General features: G+C 43.8%; 1 protein-coding gene across 3 annotated transcripts in view; it reads right to left on the bottom strand.

Annotated features, from left to right (window-relative positions):
- Positions 1–13839: 13839 nt before the first annotated feature.
- DGKI (diacylglycerol kinase iota) overlaps positions 13840–16495 on the bottom strand; it is a gene marked incomplete at its 3' end in the record, with an annotated part of 99834 nt that continues 97178 nt past the window's right edge. For all 3 annotated transcript variants that reach the window (XM_084205889.1, XM_084205888.1, XM_084205890.1), the window contains 2 exons: positions 14873–14972; positions 13840–13956 (listed from right to left, as the gene is read on the bottom strand). In XM_084205889.1, the coding sequence (XP_084062015.1) occupies positions 13840–13956; positions 14873–14972 (217 nt within the window). The remainder of the gene's footprint in view (positions 13957–14872; positions 14973–16495) is intronic.

Here is a 16495-nt window from a genome sequence, read left to right as displayed (position 1 = left end):
AAAGAGTGAGCAGCCAGAATAATAACTCCTTATATTTATGTGGAGCCTTGCATCCCATTAGGATGTACCTCAGGGATGAGAGTGAGACCCATTAGCAAAGCACAGATACTCCTGGAGCTAAGTATGTATTCATAAATAGACTGAGAAAGAGCAGAGCTTGTTAGACCATCATCAGCTCTGTCAGTGAAGAAATTTATGAGGTACATACGTGCATTAACAAAAGGAGGAGGTAATCATACCCTGTTTAAAGCAAACACAGTCCTCAGCCTGTTGGCTGATTATATCAAGAAGAAAACCCCCAAAATCTAGGCGCCAAACACTAGTCTGAATCACCTGACACCATTTTTGACTCAAGGTAGCTCAGGTTTGATGAGCTCCAGGGTCCAAAATATTCAGAACTACATTTTTCATTTTATTCTTTCCTTTTAAAGTCACTTCTCCATCCCCTTATCACCCTTAAAAAAGCCAACCAACCAACAACAACAAAACAGATTCCAACTACTCTGTGCCTTCCATGTTTTGTGGAGAGTAACAGAACTTCCTGCTGAGCAGGTCTGCACCCATCCTTTGGTGAGAAGCCTCCTCCTCCCTCTAAACAGCAGAAGGTTTCATCCAAAAGCTGAAACCTCTGTGGCTTACTGTCAAGGTGCTACATGCTTTGGAGGCTGCAGCCAGCAGTTCTTCTGACAGTCAGTCTTACTGATTTTTGTTAGTTCCCTGCCAGCAAACTGTTTATAGGAGTTAACCAGTCAGTGCTCCATTCTCCTGGCTTCCTGTCATCTACAGATTGCCCATCTGAATTAACACCCAGCAGCCCACTCCTGTTTCTTATCCATGGGAAACAAACCCTTCCTTCTTCTGGGTCTTGGAAATCCCAGCTCACCTTTAATACCACAGAACTGCTTGCCTCACTGAATGAGAGCAGCAGAATCCATGCACTTGACCCACTAATACTTTTAACTCCACACTCACACTGACAAACACACGCTCACACATCCCTGGTACCAGTTAAAATTGTGGATAGTTGGGGCAGAAAGAGGGTGCACCTCTGAAGGTTTTCTTGTGCTGCTGTGAACTAACACAGCTGCAAATGCAATACTCATGTAGCAATATCAAGCCTTGAATGTGAAAACATGAGATCAAACACCTTGAAATTATGGGACTGCTTCCAATATTTACCTATTTTTAGACTTAACAACCTTGGCAACATGTCTTACAAGCATCACTACCTAGTTTAAAAGGTCCCTTGTTAGGGAGAACCACATTTCAACTGCAGAGAAATGCTGAAATCATTTGGCTGCGGTGAAGCTGCAGGGGTTTTGGGGGAAAAGGTTTCAAAGCAAATGATTCCTGTCAGGATTGGGTTTTTTCCTCCCAAGAATGGGGCTTTATTGTTTTCACTGTAGTTACATTCCTACTATGAAAGCTTTAGCTTTTTAAAGAAACATTATTACATTTCATATGTAAAGAAAGGTTGCATAAAAAAGGGAATTCCTCACTTAAGTCTATTAGCCTATGAGATAGATATTTTAATATATATATCTCTGTGTGTGTGTGTGCATATATAGTTATGAATTCCACCAGCTCTATTAAGGAATTTTGTGGGGAATGTTAGCAAGAAAGAGCCCTGTGTTAGAAAGAGTTAACAGAGCTGAAATTACAGGGCAAATTACAATGGATGAGAAAAGAGCAGTTGGACTCTCTTCACAGCATGTGTAAGACCACACGCATTTAAGAATTTGGGGTGCAAACCCAGTGAGATGAGAAGCTGCTTTCTCAATTTTTTAGCTGCACCCCTGAGCAGCTCTGCCTGCAGGTGGAGGAGCACCTCCAGAGGCTGCTGTGGGGGCGGCCCCCAGCACATCCAAAAGCAGACATCCCCAGAGAGCAGCTGGCAGGCATTTGGTGCAGCTGGTGGCTGTGAAGGACCCCAGAGGGGTCAGGGCTTGGTACCCCAGGGCTCCTGGATGTCAAAGCAGCCCTTGGGAGCTGTTCCTTGCTGTGCAGGGAACTCATGGCTGGGCCACATCCTTGCCCAGCCCCAGCCAGTCCTGCACAGGCAGAGCAGTCAGTGCTCTTAGCACTACTCTTATTAATAATGATAATATTCCCAAGCTGTCTGAGACAGCAGGAAAAGGGAGCTTAAGGCATCCTTTAAAAGACAAGCACGCAGCTGGCTGCTGGCAACAGCAGTGAGCATCAAAGGGCTTGGAGCGGAGGAGGGAGACAGAGCCATGTGTGAGGGAGGTGTTTGGGGGGCAGGCACTGTCCCAGAGAGACAGGACAAAGGAAACATCACACAATGATTCAGAAATACAATTTCAGGGTGGAACAGCAGAGGCAGGGGAGCTGTTAGGAAATATTGACTTGCACAGAAGAGAGGTTACAAAACCTTTGTGTCAGAAATGGCACAGAAACTCCTGAGTGAGGCAGGGAGGGGAGCTGCTGAAGACAAGAAAGCAAGCAATGACCATGAAGTTCTCAAAAATTCTTCAATCAGACACAGCAGGGCAGAAACGAGCAAAGTTTCATTATATGCTTATATATAAGTTAGTCCTGAGATAACATGGGGGTGAACCAGAGAATGCACTGGAGAAACTCTCCTGAGATGCCAAGCTAAGATCCTGAGGTGACCTGCACACCCACAATAGAGAGTCCTGCTGATCTCTGCTGGATCTCTCCTGCACTCACTGAGGACTCTGCTGGCAATCTGAGTTTACTAAGGGACTGAGAAGGTGTTCCTGGAAATATTAAAAGGTATCATTAACCTTTTTCTTTACCATGAGCTTGAAGTTGATTTATCCAGAGCCTTAAAACTCACTCCTCTACACCAGCATACACACATATGCAGAATTTTGACCCCTGGGTCCCTTTCCTCCACTAACTCTTCACAACTTCCAAGTCACACCACTCTTTCCACTCTGTCAGAAGCAGCAACCCAGCTCTGCTGGCAAATAACACAAAGGAACTCAGCCCAGCCAAGGCATGCGCTTCTTCACTTTTTATTCTGTACATTTCCACACAAGTCACAATACAGAAAAAGTGTCCAAAAGGAACAGTAACCAGCTCTTTCACTGTATACATATTTCTTCCTTCCCCCAGTTTCAAATCTCCTTAGTTAGCAACACAGTGATCAAGATACTTTGTATAAATAGGAAATGCGAGAAAATCGTGGAAGAAAATACTTTCTCTCTTTGTTACAAAAAGCCCCTTCTCCTTCTTGTGTTCCCCCTCACTGGTGATTAAATTACCTGTGCCTTGATTCTCTGTTAAACATATATCCTCCGTTCGTGGTGCCGCTGCGTGCCTCGGGTTCCTTTTGCCAGCTGGCAGCCTCAAGATGTTCCAGTGCATTATGCACGGGGTCAGGTAGCATAAAAGAGCCCTTTGAGATGTTATTACAACTCCTGGAACAGATGTGGGTTCAGATAATAGGATATATACAAATACCGGAACTCTGGATGCCCACGAAATGTAGGTTAAAAATGCTCATTTTTGATTTGAGTGCACTGCTCGGTTCAGGGGGCCAAACACGTGGTGGAATGGTCCAGGTTCTGACCTCAGCCACATCTTGGTTCACCAGGAGTGAAGCTAGTGCAGAGGAGATCAAAATCTGCCCATTGTCTTTTCTCCACCACCTCCAGGAAGCACCACTACATATAAATATATATATATATGTATGTATGCAAATATCCTGATGAAACTCAGCCTTTCCATCAAGACTCCGTTCATCACCATCCCACTCCTTCCTATCCTTCTTCCTTTTTGCATGAGGCACTTCCAGTTCCCTAAATCTTTGCTAACCCTTGTCCTTGTACTTTACCATTTTTCATCTCCCATTTGCCAGGTGGCCAGAGGAGATGTTATACGAAGGCCAGAGAATCTGTTCCCTCAAATATTTCTCTCCATTCTCTAGAAACCTTTTGCATAAACAAACCAAAGTGGTGATTTCTGGACTCTTAGGCAACATTCCGTCATACCAGCATAATAGCAGAGGGGTGACAGAAAGAGTTATTTCTGAGATGGGCACTCCCAAAGGAAACATTCTCTGCTCAATGAACTCAATATGATGGAATAAAGCTGCTCTAAAATTCAGCAAAATACTCTTCTCTGAAGAGAGATAAACCACCTGAATGCTTTCATTGACTTGAAATATTACCTGAGTTACAACTTTTAATACAAGATAGCTCAAACATGGAAATCAAGCATGAAAAGTGCAAAATGGCTAATTGGAAAATTCTCATTCTCCATCCCTCTTTACTATTTCAACTTAAACCAGTCAAACTAAACCAGGGCTACTCTCACTGTCTGGAGCAAAACATGGCTCCAGAAGAAGCAGGATGCTGTAGAGTAACAGTACAAGGCACAATGAAAAAAATTTAAAAAAAAACCAAACAAACCAAAACTGCACAAAACAAACAAAAAAAACACCCCAAACCACCAAACAAAAAAACCAAAACCCATACAATTAAAAAATAGTTAATATACAGCATATTTTAGGCCCGTAACACAAAACACCTTACCTATCTGTGTGTGGGGGGATGATATTATTCCCATTTTACAGATAAGAAAACTCAGGCACAGTAAGGCTAAATGATTTACCCAAAAGGACTTAATGGAAGTGGCAGGAATGCAACCTCAAACCCTTGATTTGCTACCTTTGGCCCTATCTCTTCAACCCCAGTACCTCCCAGAGAGAATTCTGATAACTTCTGAAAGCAAATACTTTCCCTATTCTGTGACACAACCATGTGGCACACAGTTAAACTTGTTAACTATCACCAGACAGAAGCATACCATTAAACCAAGTGATTATTTTTTTGCATGATCTTCTTTGTTTTGCAGCAAAACAAGAAGTCAGGTCTTGCTGGAAATGAATCCTCACCGAGCTAGTTGTGACTGAGCCTATAAACCAAGCTCAGTCTTTGCATACATTGCATTTTCATTAGCACAAAATTGCAGCTTGAGGAGTGTGTGCATCCATAGGAAAAGCATGTTTTCCCCCATACCACTGTGGTTTTTCCCAGTGCAAGGCTGCAAAACCACAGCTGTTCTGAAAGCTGTGCAGAAGCAAAGCAGCAATAGCAGTGGCACAAAGGCAGGCCTGTAGCATGTAGCAAAATATTCTGCTCACTGACTCAGAGAGGACCCTGAAACCTCCATGGACTGCCAGAAGGTTTGTGTGGGAGCTGCAGAACACAAGTCCTCAGCTTCATCATTGGCTAGACTTTCAAGAATCTTTCAAAAGCCTCCTGCTTCCAAAAAGCTGTCTGCGTCCAAAATGACTGGCACAGGGTTTGCAACACAAAATAATATGGGCAGGAGAAAAATAACCTTCATTTCCCATTGTGAAAGCACATTTCACCTTGAGGAGATTTCTACAGAGAAATGTTGGCAGTCATATTCCATTCCATATTCCCCTCCCCAGTGCACTGCACCCTGGTGGGTCAGTGGCCAAGCTCCTAAATCTATTTTGAAAGGGATTTTAACTGTAGATTATTTCATTCTCCAATGGAGCTACAGGACACAGAGCACAGGTAACACATGGTGTGAGGGCAGCTGGATGGCACCATTACAAAGGGCATCCTCGGGATGATTGCTCTGGGAAGACACAGGCAGGAATGCCCGTCCTGAGGCACCAAGAAGAGAATCAAAAAGAGTTTGGAAGAGCCCTTAAGAAAGGAAGTCAGCTCCTACAGGCTTGCTGATGTCCATATGTGTTTTACACCCTACCTGGCCCCGGTGGGGTGTCAGAATAGGTACCTTCAAAGGGTTGTTACTTTTGCCAGTGAGGTGAGAGATTGATCTTTCTGCACATAAAGCATCCCCTGCTTTCCCTTTCCCAGCTCCGTGAGGTGCAGCAGCAAGCCAGGAAGAGACAAAGCTCCCAGGAGCTGCTCAGTGCTTTGAAGGCTCAGCCACTTCTTTTCTTCCCTCCCAAAACTGTTGTGTGATCAAAGGAGGCAGATGGAAGAGAATCACTCTACAGTGACATGCAAACGGAACAAAAAATCCTGATAAGCCCCTGCCATCTCCCTGTGATTTCTGTGAGCTACATGCTGAGCAGAGAACTGCACAGTAGCAAAGCCTGCCATTTTGCATGAGAGACCAGCACACTCCCTTGCCAGGTGGAAGCAGCTGCCTCTTCTTGCAAGCATAAGCACAGAGCAATACTATTGCATTTGCCCAGGCAAAGATTATTTAACAGGAAAATCACAAAGGGAAGAAACATAGGAGTAGACAAAAAAAAAAAAAAAAGTATAAGAATTTTCCTATTGTTTTCCTATTGATATTAAAACTCAGTCTGGAAAGGCTGAAATTGAACCCTCAGGCATGAAAAAACCCAAGTCCATCATACTTCCCATCTGTTTAATCCTGAGATTACAACTTGGGCATTACAACTGCCCTCAGAGGAGCCTTTAGTGCTGCACATCCAGCTGATTCCTAGAACAGAGAATTTCAACATTCCCTGCCCATGTCTGTACATGGTCAGAGGAGATCCAACCATCTGTGACTGGTCAAGCACAAGTGTCCCAAGGGTAAGCACATGAGCAGGATTTTGACCTTTCCAGTCAAAAATGAGGGTAGAATGAACTAAGGGAAGAAGAGGTGATGAAAGATTAAAGACCTCGGTACAGAAACTCTAAAAGGGAGGGCAAATGAAGAAAAAGCAAAGAGCACTGAAGAATATTTGAAATTAAATTTGAATAATATTATTTTCTATTTCCTTCCTGTCATTAGCTGCCAGTAAGATCCCTTTTTTCCTTGGCTTTGACATGAATGTGCTTCTCCCCTATGCCATGCAGATAAGGTATTACAAGAGTAGCAAGAGCACAGACAACAACCACAGCTGCACCCAACAGGCACATCAACAGACTTCCCATTCTGATAAAGGGGAAAAAAATGTCCCTGGAAAAGGGCTGAAGCAGGGGACGTGAGAAGAAAGACAGCTATTCTCTTTGTGACCCCCAGCAAACATTTATTTTGGTGTGGCATTGCCTCCACTCATTTGGAAGGAAAGCCTCCAGCATGGCTAAGGAGCCCAGAGGGGTGGCCTTGCTCACCTTAGGGCTCAAATCTCACTTCTCAAAGCCTCAAGCTTTGCAAACAGAAGGGTGTCTCCCCCTCCAGACTGGTGATCTCCACAGGGGCAGGAATACCTCTGCATCTGGGAGACATAAATATTGAACACAGTGAGCACCCACCTCACTATTACAATTAGCTATATCTAATTATGATACATAATTACTCACCACAGTGTTATCTGACCCAAGTAGCATTGCAACTCCCTATCTAGAAAAGAGCAATGTGTGTGGAAGACATTCTTTAGAATTCCCCACTCCCAGGGGCCAGCTTAATTTTGCATTTCTAATTTTGTCATCTTTCATTTTTTATGTGAATGTCACACAGGAAAAGCAGCCCTAGAAAAGTGGGACTGCTTATTAAAGCCTAATTAGCCAAGCAGAAATCACTCATGTCTGCTGCATCAGACTAAAGAGCTTCTTGAGCTGCTTCTCCACACCTACAAACCTAAGTGATTTGTAGAGTTCCTAGACAGGATTTGGATTCTGTAGGAACAGAGATTATCTTCTACCTCTTTTTGACCACAGGTTGAGGAAAAGAGTGGAAATTGAAGGTCACTAAGGTAGCTGGAATCAGAAGGGCATTTTTCTCATTAAAATGAAGTGCAACACTAAGAAGTGAATTTCACATGGTTCATGTGCTAGTAGTTAGGTAATTGCAGCAGCACTTTGGCACTGGGATTGCCACAGTGCACACTTCACTGACTGCTGGGCTACACATCAAGCAGCCTCCCAGACAGGGACTAATTGAAGAGCCAGGTGTGGCACTTCACCAGCAAGAGGAGGCTGGCAAGAGATGAAGCAATTACACATGTAGTATTATATTGCTCTAAGAAATAGTGCTTTTTTTCTTGCACTTCAAAATGCTACAGCTTCTATATGATTTGCAAATGAATGCTGAGGCTGTTAAAATATTGCTGAACTCTGAAATAGCATTCCCAAATCAGGGTTCTGATTCTAGTAGATGAGGGTGGCAAAATAGAAACAGATTTTTGAAGAAAGCAGGTTTTTTGCTTTTTTTGGGCATTCACCTATCTTTATGTGCCTGTCAAGAGGATTACTGCCTCCTTAGATTCCCCAAATCTCTGACACATAGGAGATCTAAGAGCATAAGCTGACTGTTTTAACAGGGCTTAGCATCAAATTATTTCCTGAAATATAGATGTGTTAATATTGAAACAAATGCTTTTGTTTCAAGCCTTCCCCCTGCTCAGACTTTGGAAGTCATGATGTGCTACATCAGAATGAGAAGATTTTAAAATTATCTGCCTGCCTTCCCCACTCTCTGGGTAACTAGATACATGTGTACTGCAGAGGATGGAATGGTTTTTTGTCTCTTGGTTTTGGTTTTTTTTGTTGTTGTTGTTGTTTTAAATCAGTCAGGGAAACAAGAAACTGCAGCTGAGACTGGAATGTGGCACCTTATAAATAAGGCAGGAGACAAGATGCACTCTGATGGCTGAATACAGTAAGGTTATTCAGCTCCAAGCCTGCCTAATCACTGAAGTCAAATGTAATGAATTTACTGGTGTGATCAAGGCCCGAGGGAGGGAATTTTCCCCTTTTGCACAAATGGCTCCATACGTGGGCCAGGAAATTCCTCGGCCAAGGTAGGGGGTGTTGCTCCAGTGCACATGTACAGGGGATGAGAGAACACCACCAGGGCTGGAAACAGCCAGGGAGGGGAAGCCCCTGAGCTCTGGTACCTGCAGGGGACCTCAGGCAGGACTCCAGAGAAGTCCAGAGCCGTGGCAGAACCTGGACTAAAAGCAGCCATGGTCACTTGCTATGGCCACCTGGAGTAGCTTGCAGAACATTACTGAGTTGCTGTTGCAATCAACAGATTTTGGCAGGCAGATCATGGAATTTAAGGCCATAGCAATCCATTGCTAAGAAAAATAGTTGTTAAGAAAGGAAAGAGAGGTGATGAATACCACAATGAGCACTCCCACACTGTTTCCTATAGCTTCACATGCATCCAGAAAGGCACAGGAATATAAGCTGTTTCCAGGACTGCTGAAATGTCCAAAGATACTCACATTTGATGCTTTTGACTAATTAGGAAGTTAATAACCCAGTGTCATTTTGGCTCAGATTCACTGAGGAAAGTAAAAAGAGGAAACGTTATCTTATGAATGCAAAAGAATAGGTAAAATGGAGGTCAAAATGTTACTTTTAGCAAGCTTAAAAACAAATCTTATCAAATACTTCTCTATAGATGCCAGTTTGGTGCAAAAGAAGCAAAAAGTGGAAGGAGGAAAATTACACGCCTCAAATGGATCAAAAGCACAAGGAACTGCCTTTTTCCTTATGGTACATAGAGTACAAGGACAGAATTTCCTTGGAGCTTTTTCAAGGCATTCAAATTTCCAGCATGCCCATACATTTCTTGAGTACTATTAAACTCCCAGAAAACTTGAGGCTATGTATCTTTCCAATTTCATACCCCAGAGACAGATCATGTCTCAGGTACTTTTGTCATCCTGGAAGGGTCAACACCTAAGTATGTCCCACAGAAGGCATCTGGCATGGCTGAAAGGGAAACAGCCACCTTCTAGATGAATTTGTGTTAGAAACTTTCACTGCTGAATGTTTCACTGTCACAGCAAAGACAGAGACAAAAATGAGCCAAAGAGCCATGAAATGTTACTGAAAAAAACCTCCCACAGCCACACCACCAGAAAAACGATGTGCCCCATCTATTGTTACACAACAGTACCAGCTCAACAAATACACCTGGGAAGGTCAGTGGCGACAAAACACCAATTTTGTACTATTTTCTTTGTCTATGGTCCTTCTCTATGACAGTCCTCATGCAGCAGGGGACATCTCATGTAAATTGAATCCAGGCTACAGCACCATGAATTGGGACTGAGCAATTCTACTGCTGCTGGGGAAAAGCAAGAGTGAAAACACCTTGGTTTTCAGTAAAAACACCTACAAACATCTTAAAGTGCTAAAAATCAGACAAGCAAGACACGACATGAAATGGTGAAAGATCCACTGGAGTCTGACACCAGTTTTGTAACAGGCAAAATTCATCTTGAACCTCTTTTACATACGCAAAAACTCAGCCTCACATCTCACAGTACTGAGGGATGCCCAGAGAAGTTGTGCATGACCCAGCCCTGGTTCAAGGTCAGCTTGGATGGAGTTCTGAGCAGCCAGCTCTTGTGCAAGGTGCCCCTGTCCATTGCCATTCTATGCTATAATGAGTAAAAAATGTATGAAATCATCATGCCTTGAATGACACAAAAAAGATACCTCTAGCATTGAAACATAAAATATTTAAGAGTAATTGATGCTATGAAATTAAAAAATTAAGTTTATTTTATCAACATCATAAATACTTCCTTTCCCTCCGTTTAGCTCCAAAATGAGAAAGTAAAACCAGTACAACAGAACAATTCGGGAGCTCCTCAGTTCTACTGAAAAAGGTTCCCTTTAATAACAAATTAAAATGGAAAATGACATTTTGTCGGTCCAGCAATCTCAGTAGCTGAGCATCCCTAGAGGCTTTGTCATTCAAATGGCACAATTTCAAGTGTGTTTGCATGTGTATGTGTGCACCTATATACATGCACACTGATGTTTATAAACATACTCATATATAGTAATATACACGCATTAACAACCACAGCCACTGAACAGATGCTTTAGTAAATCAAAATGCTTTACATGTAATTTAAGTGTGCTGCCAGCTGCACGCTGGAATTTGGGCCCTGCCCAGGCAGGCACAGTTGTACTGTACTAACCTAGACCCCAAGTGCTCCAGAGATTCAATACATCTGTGTCGCCTTTAACTGCTGCAGAGCCTGCTGCTTCTGGTAATCCCACCACACCTGAAAAGGGTAAGGAATAGTCCTGGTCCCAAACTGCCCTGAGTGAGCCACCTTCTGATATTCCTTGCCACGCATGAACCATTGTGGAAAACAACAGATGTGCTCTGTTACCTGCAGATACCAAACATCACCAGTACCTAGTGCATCATGTGTGCAGCGCTTCAGCACACACTGAACATCAAAGGCACCACATCCTGCCCATTCCACCCCGACCTCCAGTGCTGGGGGCTGTTTTTATCATACAGTAGCTGTCTCCTGCTGAGCACACAGCACAGGCAGCTCTCCAGAGACACAACAGGCTCGCTCTGAGCGTACCATCGTAGTCCAGCTTTTGGTGAAAAAGGCAAGCCACGCTCTCTCGTGTGCTCTGAGCTCCTCTGAGCGGTCCAAATGGCACAAAATTGCTCAGGGAATCTGCCTGTCCTGACAAGCTGCTCCAGAGCCAGCCACAGCTGCAGGCACCTCCTGGGCACCAGCAATGAGCTGACAAGGGGAGGACAACTGAGGACAGAGGGACCAGAATCAGCTCCCCTATCACAATCCACATCTGGCTTCTGGAGGCTACCCGTGACAAAAGCAAGCCTTTACTGCTCCACCTGCTTCGTGGGACTAAGGGATCAGGGAGCTCTCCCAGGCTCAGTGACCATACTCAGCTTGGCCTCAGCACAGGACAGAACCAAGCTCCTGTGCCATTGAAACTTTCTCCATTTCTCAGATCAGCAAAGCAAACCAAAAGATTAAAGTGATGATAACATAATTCTTGTTTTCATCAAATGTATAGAAATATTACAGTAATGTCTTTTCTCACAGCTTGGAAATGATGCAAAGCCTATCATGAAACCACAGTGTGAAGATCTTTCCTTCTGGAAATATCACATACACCAAAGCTATATTCTGAGTTTTTATTTTAACAGTTGCCAAATTCTGTTCTAATATATACACAAACTTATGTATCCACAAGCCCCTGGATAATTATCAAGGGAAGTAATTTGGCTTTCATATTTTATTTTTTAAATGAGAAAGGTAAAGACAGAAAATAAGACAAAATACATTTCATGTCACCATTGATCTATAGATTACAAATATATATAGTTTCCTTCCAGAGGAAGAAATACTAAAGAAATATTTTGCCCATATCAAATGAACTTTTGAAAAGAGGAAAAAAAATTAAAATATATTGTTCAGCTCCCCCCTCCCTGCCACAACAATCACTCGTGCTTAAAAAAAAAAAAATTGCATTCATTTGATTTTCTCCACTTCTACCACAGAAGAAAAACTTATCTGGATAATGACCTGAGTTATTTTCATGGTTTCCAAATGTAAGTAACCCCAATGATCACCATCTATCAGAGAGCTATCCCTAGCAAGGGATGTGAAAACAAACACTGGTGGATCTTTTGAATCAAACAACAAAGCAAAATTCAAAAATGTATTGCAAGAGTTATGCCAAAAGTCAGCCATGAGCATCTTCATGGGCACTGGTCTGACAAAGTAGAAGTGGAAGCTCTGCTATTTTGTCAACTGAGATATCTGTAGCAATTGGAAACCCAAAGATGAAACATTTTATTTATGCCTGCGTATTTGTTTGCCTTCTCTTCTTTTATGGTTATAAGACAGAGAACAGATGAGTACAGAAGACACAGCTGGCTTTTACAGCAGCTAAGCTTTACATTTCAAACCTATTGTGGGTAACAAGGCAAAGAGCTGCTGCTTGTCTTTCTCCAGGGACAGACTCACCAAAACTTGGCTCCCTTGAAAAATCAGATAGTTTACAGGTTCAGCCAAAGAAGTTTTTCCCATTTCCAATGTGACCAGGCCAGTGCCCATTTGTTTGTTGGCAGCAGCCAGCCCAGGCTGGCTGCTGATGTTCCAGGTTTCCTTCCTCCCTCAGGCTGTGCTTTAAAAGGGACTAGGTCTGTCATTGAGTCCGTCAGAATTCCCTCAGTCTTGCACAATTCTCTCCCCAGTGTAAAACCCATCTTTTCAGAAGTAAAGAACTAAAGAAGCCATCAACTTCTAGGCAGGCCTGAAACCTGAGAAGAGCTGGGTCAGCCATTACAAGCATAAAAGTGATATGAGAAACCTTCCTGGTGACTTTCTGCTCAGGCATTCAGCATGGTATATCCCATAGAACTCCTTTCCATACAAATGCCTGAGGATTTGTATGGAAACCATAACTGCCTGCCCAGCAACAATGAGGTTGGGTTTTGTCACTGCTGTAAATATGACTGTGCCCCAAACCCTGGGAAACAAGGCAATAAGCAGCATCCTCTCCAAAAGCAAGGAAACTCCATGGGGGCTGAGTACTGACCACACAGCTTCTGAGAGGATGGCAGGGGAGGGAATGCAGCTGGTAAAAACACTGGATATTTCTTAAGGGCATCCAGAGCTCCTCAAACATTTTGCGACTGCCTGACCATTTGTGAAGACAACACAGAGATAACAGGTTATATTTAACTGATGAGAAGTGAGGGGAACAGGAGAATAAAAGCAATGCAGGAAACTGTAAGGATGGAGGACAGCCTGGTTGGGTGGCTTAATGTACCAGTTTGTTTGGATCTTGTTCCCCCACACCCTCTTTACTCCTTCCTTTTTTTTTTTTTTTTTTAATAAATTATACAGATGAACATGGGAGAAGTTCATGCTACTTGCTGGAAGCAATAAAGGTAAATTTTCGTGGCCTATGGATTCCACAGACCTTTGAGTGTCCCACCTCATCCATCATGGGCTAACTTATGGAACATAACCATTCCCGGCAAGACTCAGTAGCCCTTAGAAACTGGTGGCATGTCCTCAGGTATTTTCCTCGAGAGTGAGAGACACGTAGGTTCCATCAGTTTCTTCCTCACACGAGGCCCGAGTGCCTCAGGCGCAGTCTCGAGATTTCCAGGGATCCTCTCGGACGCTTTCAGACGTCAGACTGCTGTCTCCAGGTCCTCGTGGGAAACCATTTGATAGTTTTGTCGACTCTCCAGGTAGGAGGCCAGATCAGGATCACCAGCTTGCTGAGCCCTGTCCCGAGGGGTCTTACCCTGCAATGAGAAACATGAAGAGAAAGTTTGGTTCTAAGACATTTAGAACAGATGATTTCTAGGCGGAAGACGATTAACAAGTCAGAAGCCACTTGTCTGGATTTCATCTGTTTCAGAAAGCTTTTTGCAATGTACAGTTCTGCCATCTGAACAAGAGATGATAGAATCATAGATGACCTCTCTTCCCATTATAGGCAACCTCACAGAGCCCAAGAAGGCAGAAATTGGTTTTGATTGCCCGGATGCAGCAAAGGTGCTTCTGACTCTGGAGTCCAGAGAACCAACTCACTCTCAGCTGCTGACCACAGGGTGCTTGTGCTCAGAAACTCCAGAAAGGCAGCTTCTGGACCATGTTCCTAAGCCATCAGATTGTTGTAATGACAGAATATTCCTTGGATTTCATTTTTCCCAGATTTCTTTCTCAGTCTAGCTTACACCAAAAGAGTGCTGTGGTTAGTGTCACATCAGTGAGCATAAGGACTAGCCAAGGCAAAAGAAAATAGGTAGCCATCCTCACAAAGCAAGCCAGCCACAATAACCAAGCCTCACAGATGCTGTGCAATCAGAAACCAAGGCTCCTGCAGGTGGTCCTTGCCCACAGGCCTCTCTTTTGACCACACAAGAGGAGGATACTGCTGTGCCATGGAGATGTCTCATTCACACCCACTGCACCAAACAGTTTGAGGCCAGGCTCTCACTGTGGTGACAATGACCCATGTTGGGGACTGAACTGAAGTCTCCTGTGTTTGTTTAAATCAATGCAGTTTTCTCTATAAAAATAGCTTGCTTCAAAGGAGCAACACACAAGGCTGAGGCTCCTTGCACAAGGAAGCCTCAGCCATGCAAGCAGCAGGGAGGATGCTGCGGGGTCTCACTCGGCACAGGGCTTGGTGAGGGGCTGATGGAGCTGCCTTACCTTGGAGTCTGTCTTTCTCAGAGAGGCTCCTGCATCCACCAGGAGCTGGCAGACGGCGCGGTGGCGCTGGCAGGCTGCCTTGTGTAGCGCTGTCTCACCCCTAGACCAAAGCACAGAAAGCAGCAGTGAGACACAGCACAGCAATGCACATTTACAAAGCACGAGGAGCAGAGCATAGACACAGAAAAATGCTGCATTTCTGAGAGGTTCCCTCTTGCTGGCAGAGGTAGACTTGTGCACTCTCTCCCTACATCCTTTGACCCAGGAGGAAAGCCTGCAATGCACAAATAGCAGACGAAGAACTTCTGAGGGATGGGAAAGAAACATTGAGAGATTTTATGTATTCAGAGGACTGAATGTGACATTCCCATCCAACCACCAGCTCTGTTAACTGCTGCAAAGGCAAGCTAGCCACCTTCTTATTTCACAGCAGGAGAAACAGCAACAGGGTTTGTTTCTTCCTGCAATTTCTTTCCTCAACCTCATCCTAGAAAAATCCTACCCAGCGAAGCTATGACTGGTGCACTTGCTGCCCTGGTCTGATACCCTGCCCTCTTGGATGTATGAGAGCAAGAACTCTCATGTTCTTCCACCACTGGACTGCTGAGCTACTGGGGAAGATTAAATACATGCTTTCCAGAAGAGAGGATTGTGTGGTGGGAAGCACGTTTGTTGCAAAGCTTCTCACTCAGACTGGAGCTAAGTCTGACAGGATTCTAAAACTGACTGAAACTGACTTACTCTTTACTGAGAGTAAAGAAATCTATCTAGATTTGCCTTGGAAGAGAGGAAAGTATGCTTTGAGTAGGTTGAAAAGGAGTCCTTAATGCCAGCATCCAACAAGTAGGGCCATTACATAACTTGTGAAATAACAAATTACAAGACATACACGTAGCAGGACAAATCTTGCACCTACCTACACAGAGTGCATAAAGGAATCTCAGCCCCCATCTGTGACAGGGAATGTTGACATATTAAGAGGCAACCTTCTAATCAATATGCCCTTGCTGCATCACAACTAGTATCAGAATAGGATACCCTCCTATTTCCCCCTGAGGACCGGAAGACAAATTCATACTGCCAGTTACAGCTTCAACTTTCCCTTTCCAAGGGTTAGAGATAGAGGAACCTCTGTAAAGGGGAGCCCTCATAGCTGTGCTCACTGACACTTGATGGGTTGTGCTACACCCCTGGATGAAAAGAACCAGGCAGTCCATCCAGTCTCTGTCACCTCTGGACTTCACTCATGCACCTTGTGCAAGAGGTGTTGTCTGTTAGCAGAGGTGGGCACTGTGGGATGAAAAATGGTAGGCTTGATCCCTAGGAAAAAGACTGGTTTTTATTTCATACGTATTACACATATTTTCCAGGATTATCCATGCTTCTCTTACATACTTTTGTGAAACTTTGATTATACAAGGTGTAAAAAAATTGGGAATTGGAGTGGAAAGTAATTTTTTTTTTTTAATAAGAAGGGAGATGATTGATGTTTTAACTGCTTGATGGAAACCTTCAACTGCACAAGTCCTGGCCACTTAGGAGAGCTAAGGCAGAGCACCCTGGATGAATCAAGAAGGGACTGGAAAAAAAAGCTGTAGAGCAAGAAAAGTAATTTCCTGACTT

The sequence above is a fragment of the Fringilla coelebs genome (assembly GCF_963513975.1).
Source record: "Fringilla coelebs genome assembly, chromosome: 5".
Lineage (NCBI taxonomy): Eukaryota > Metazoa > Chordata > Aves > Passeriformes > Fringillidae > Fringilla > Fringilla coelebs.
The sequence above is the reverse complement of the archived record's forward strand: the minus strand, read 5'-3'. Positions and strand labels throughout refer to the sequence as shown.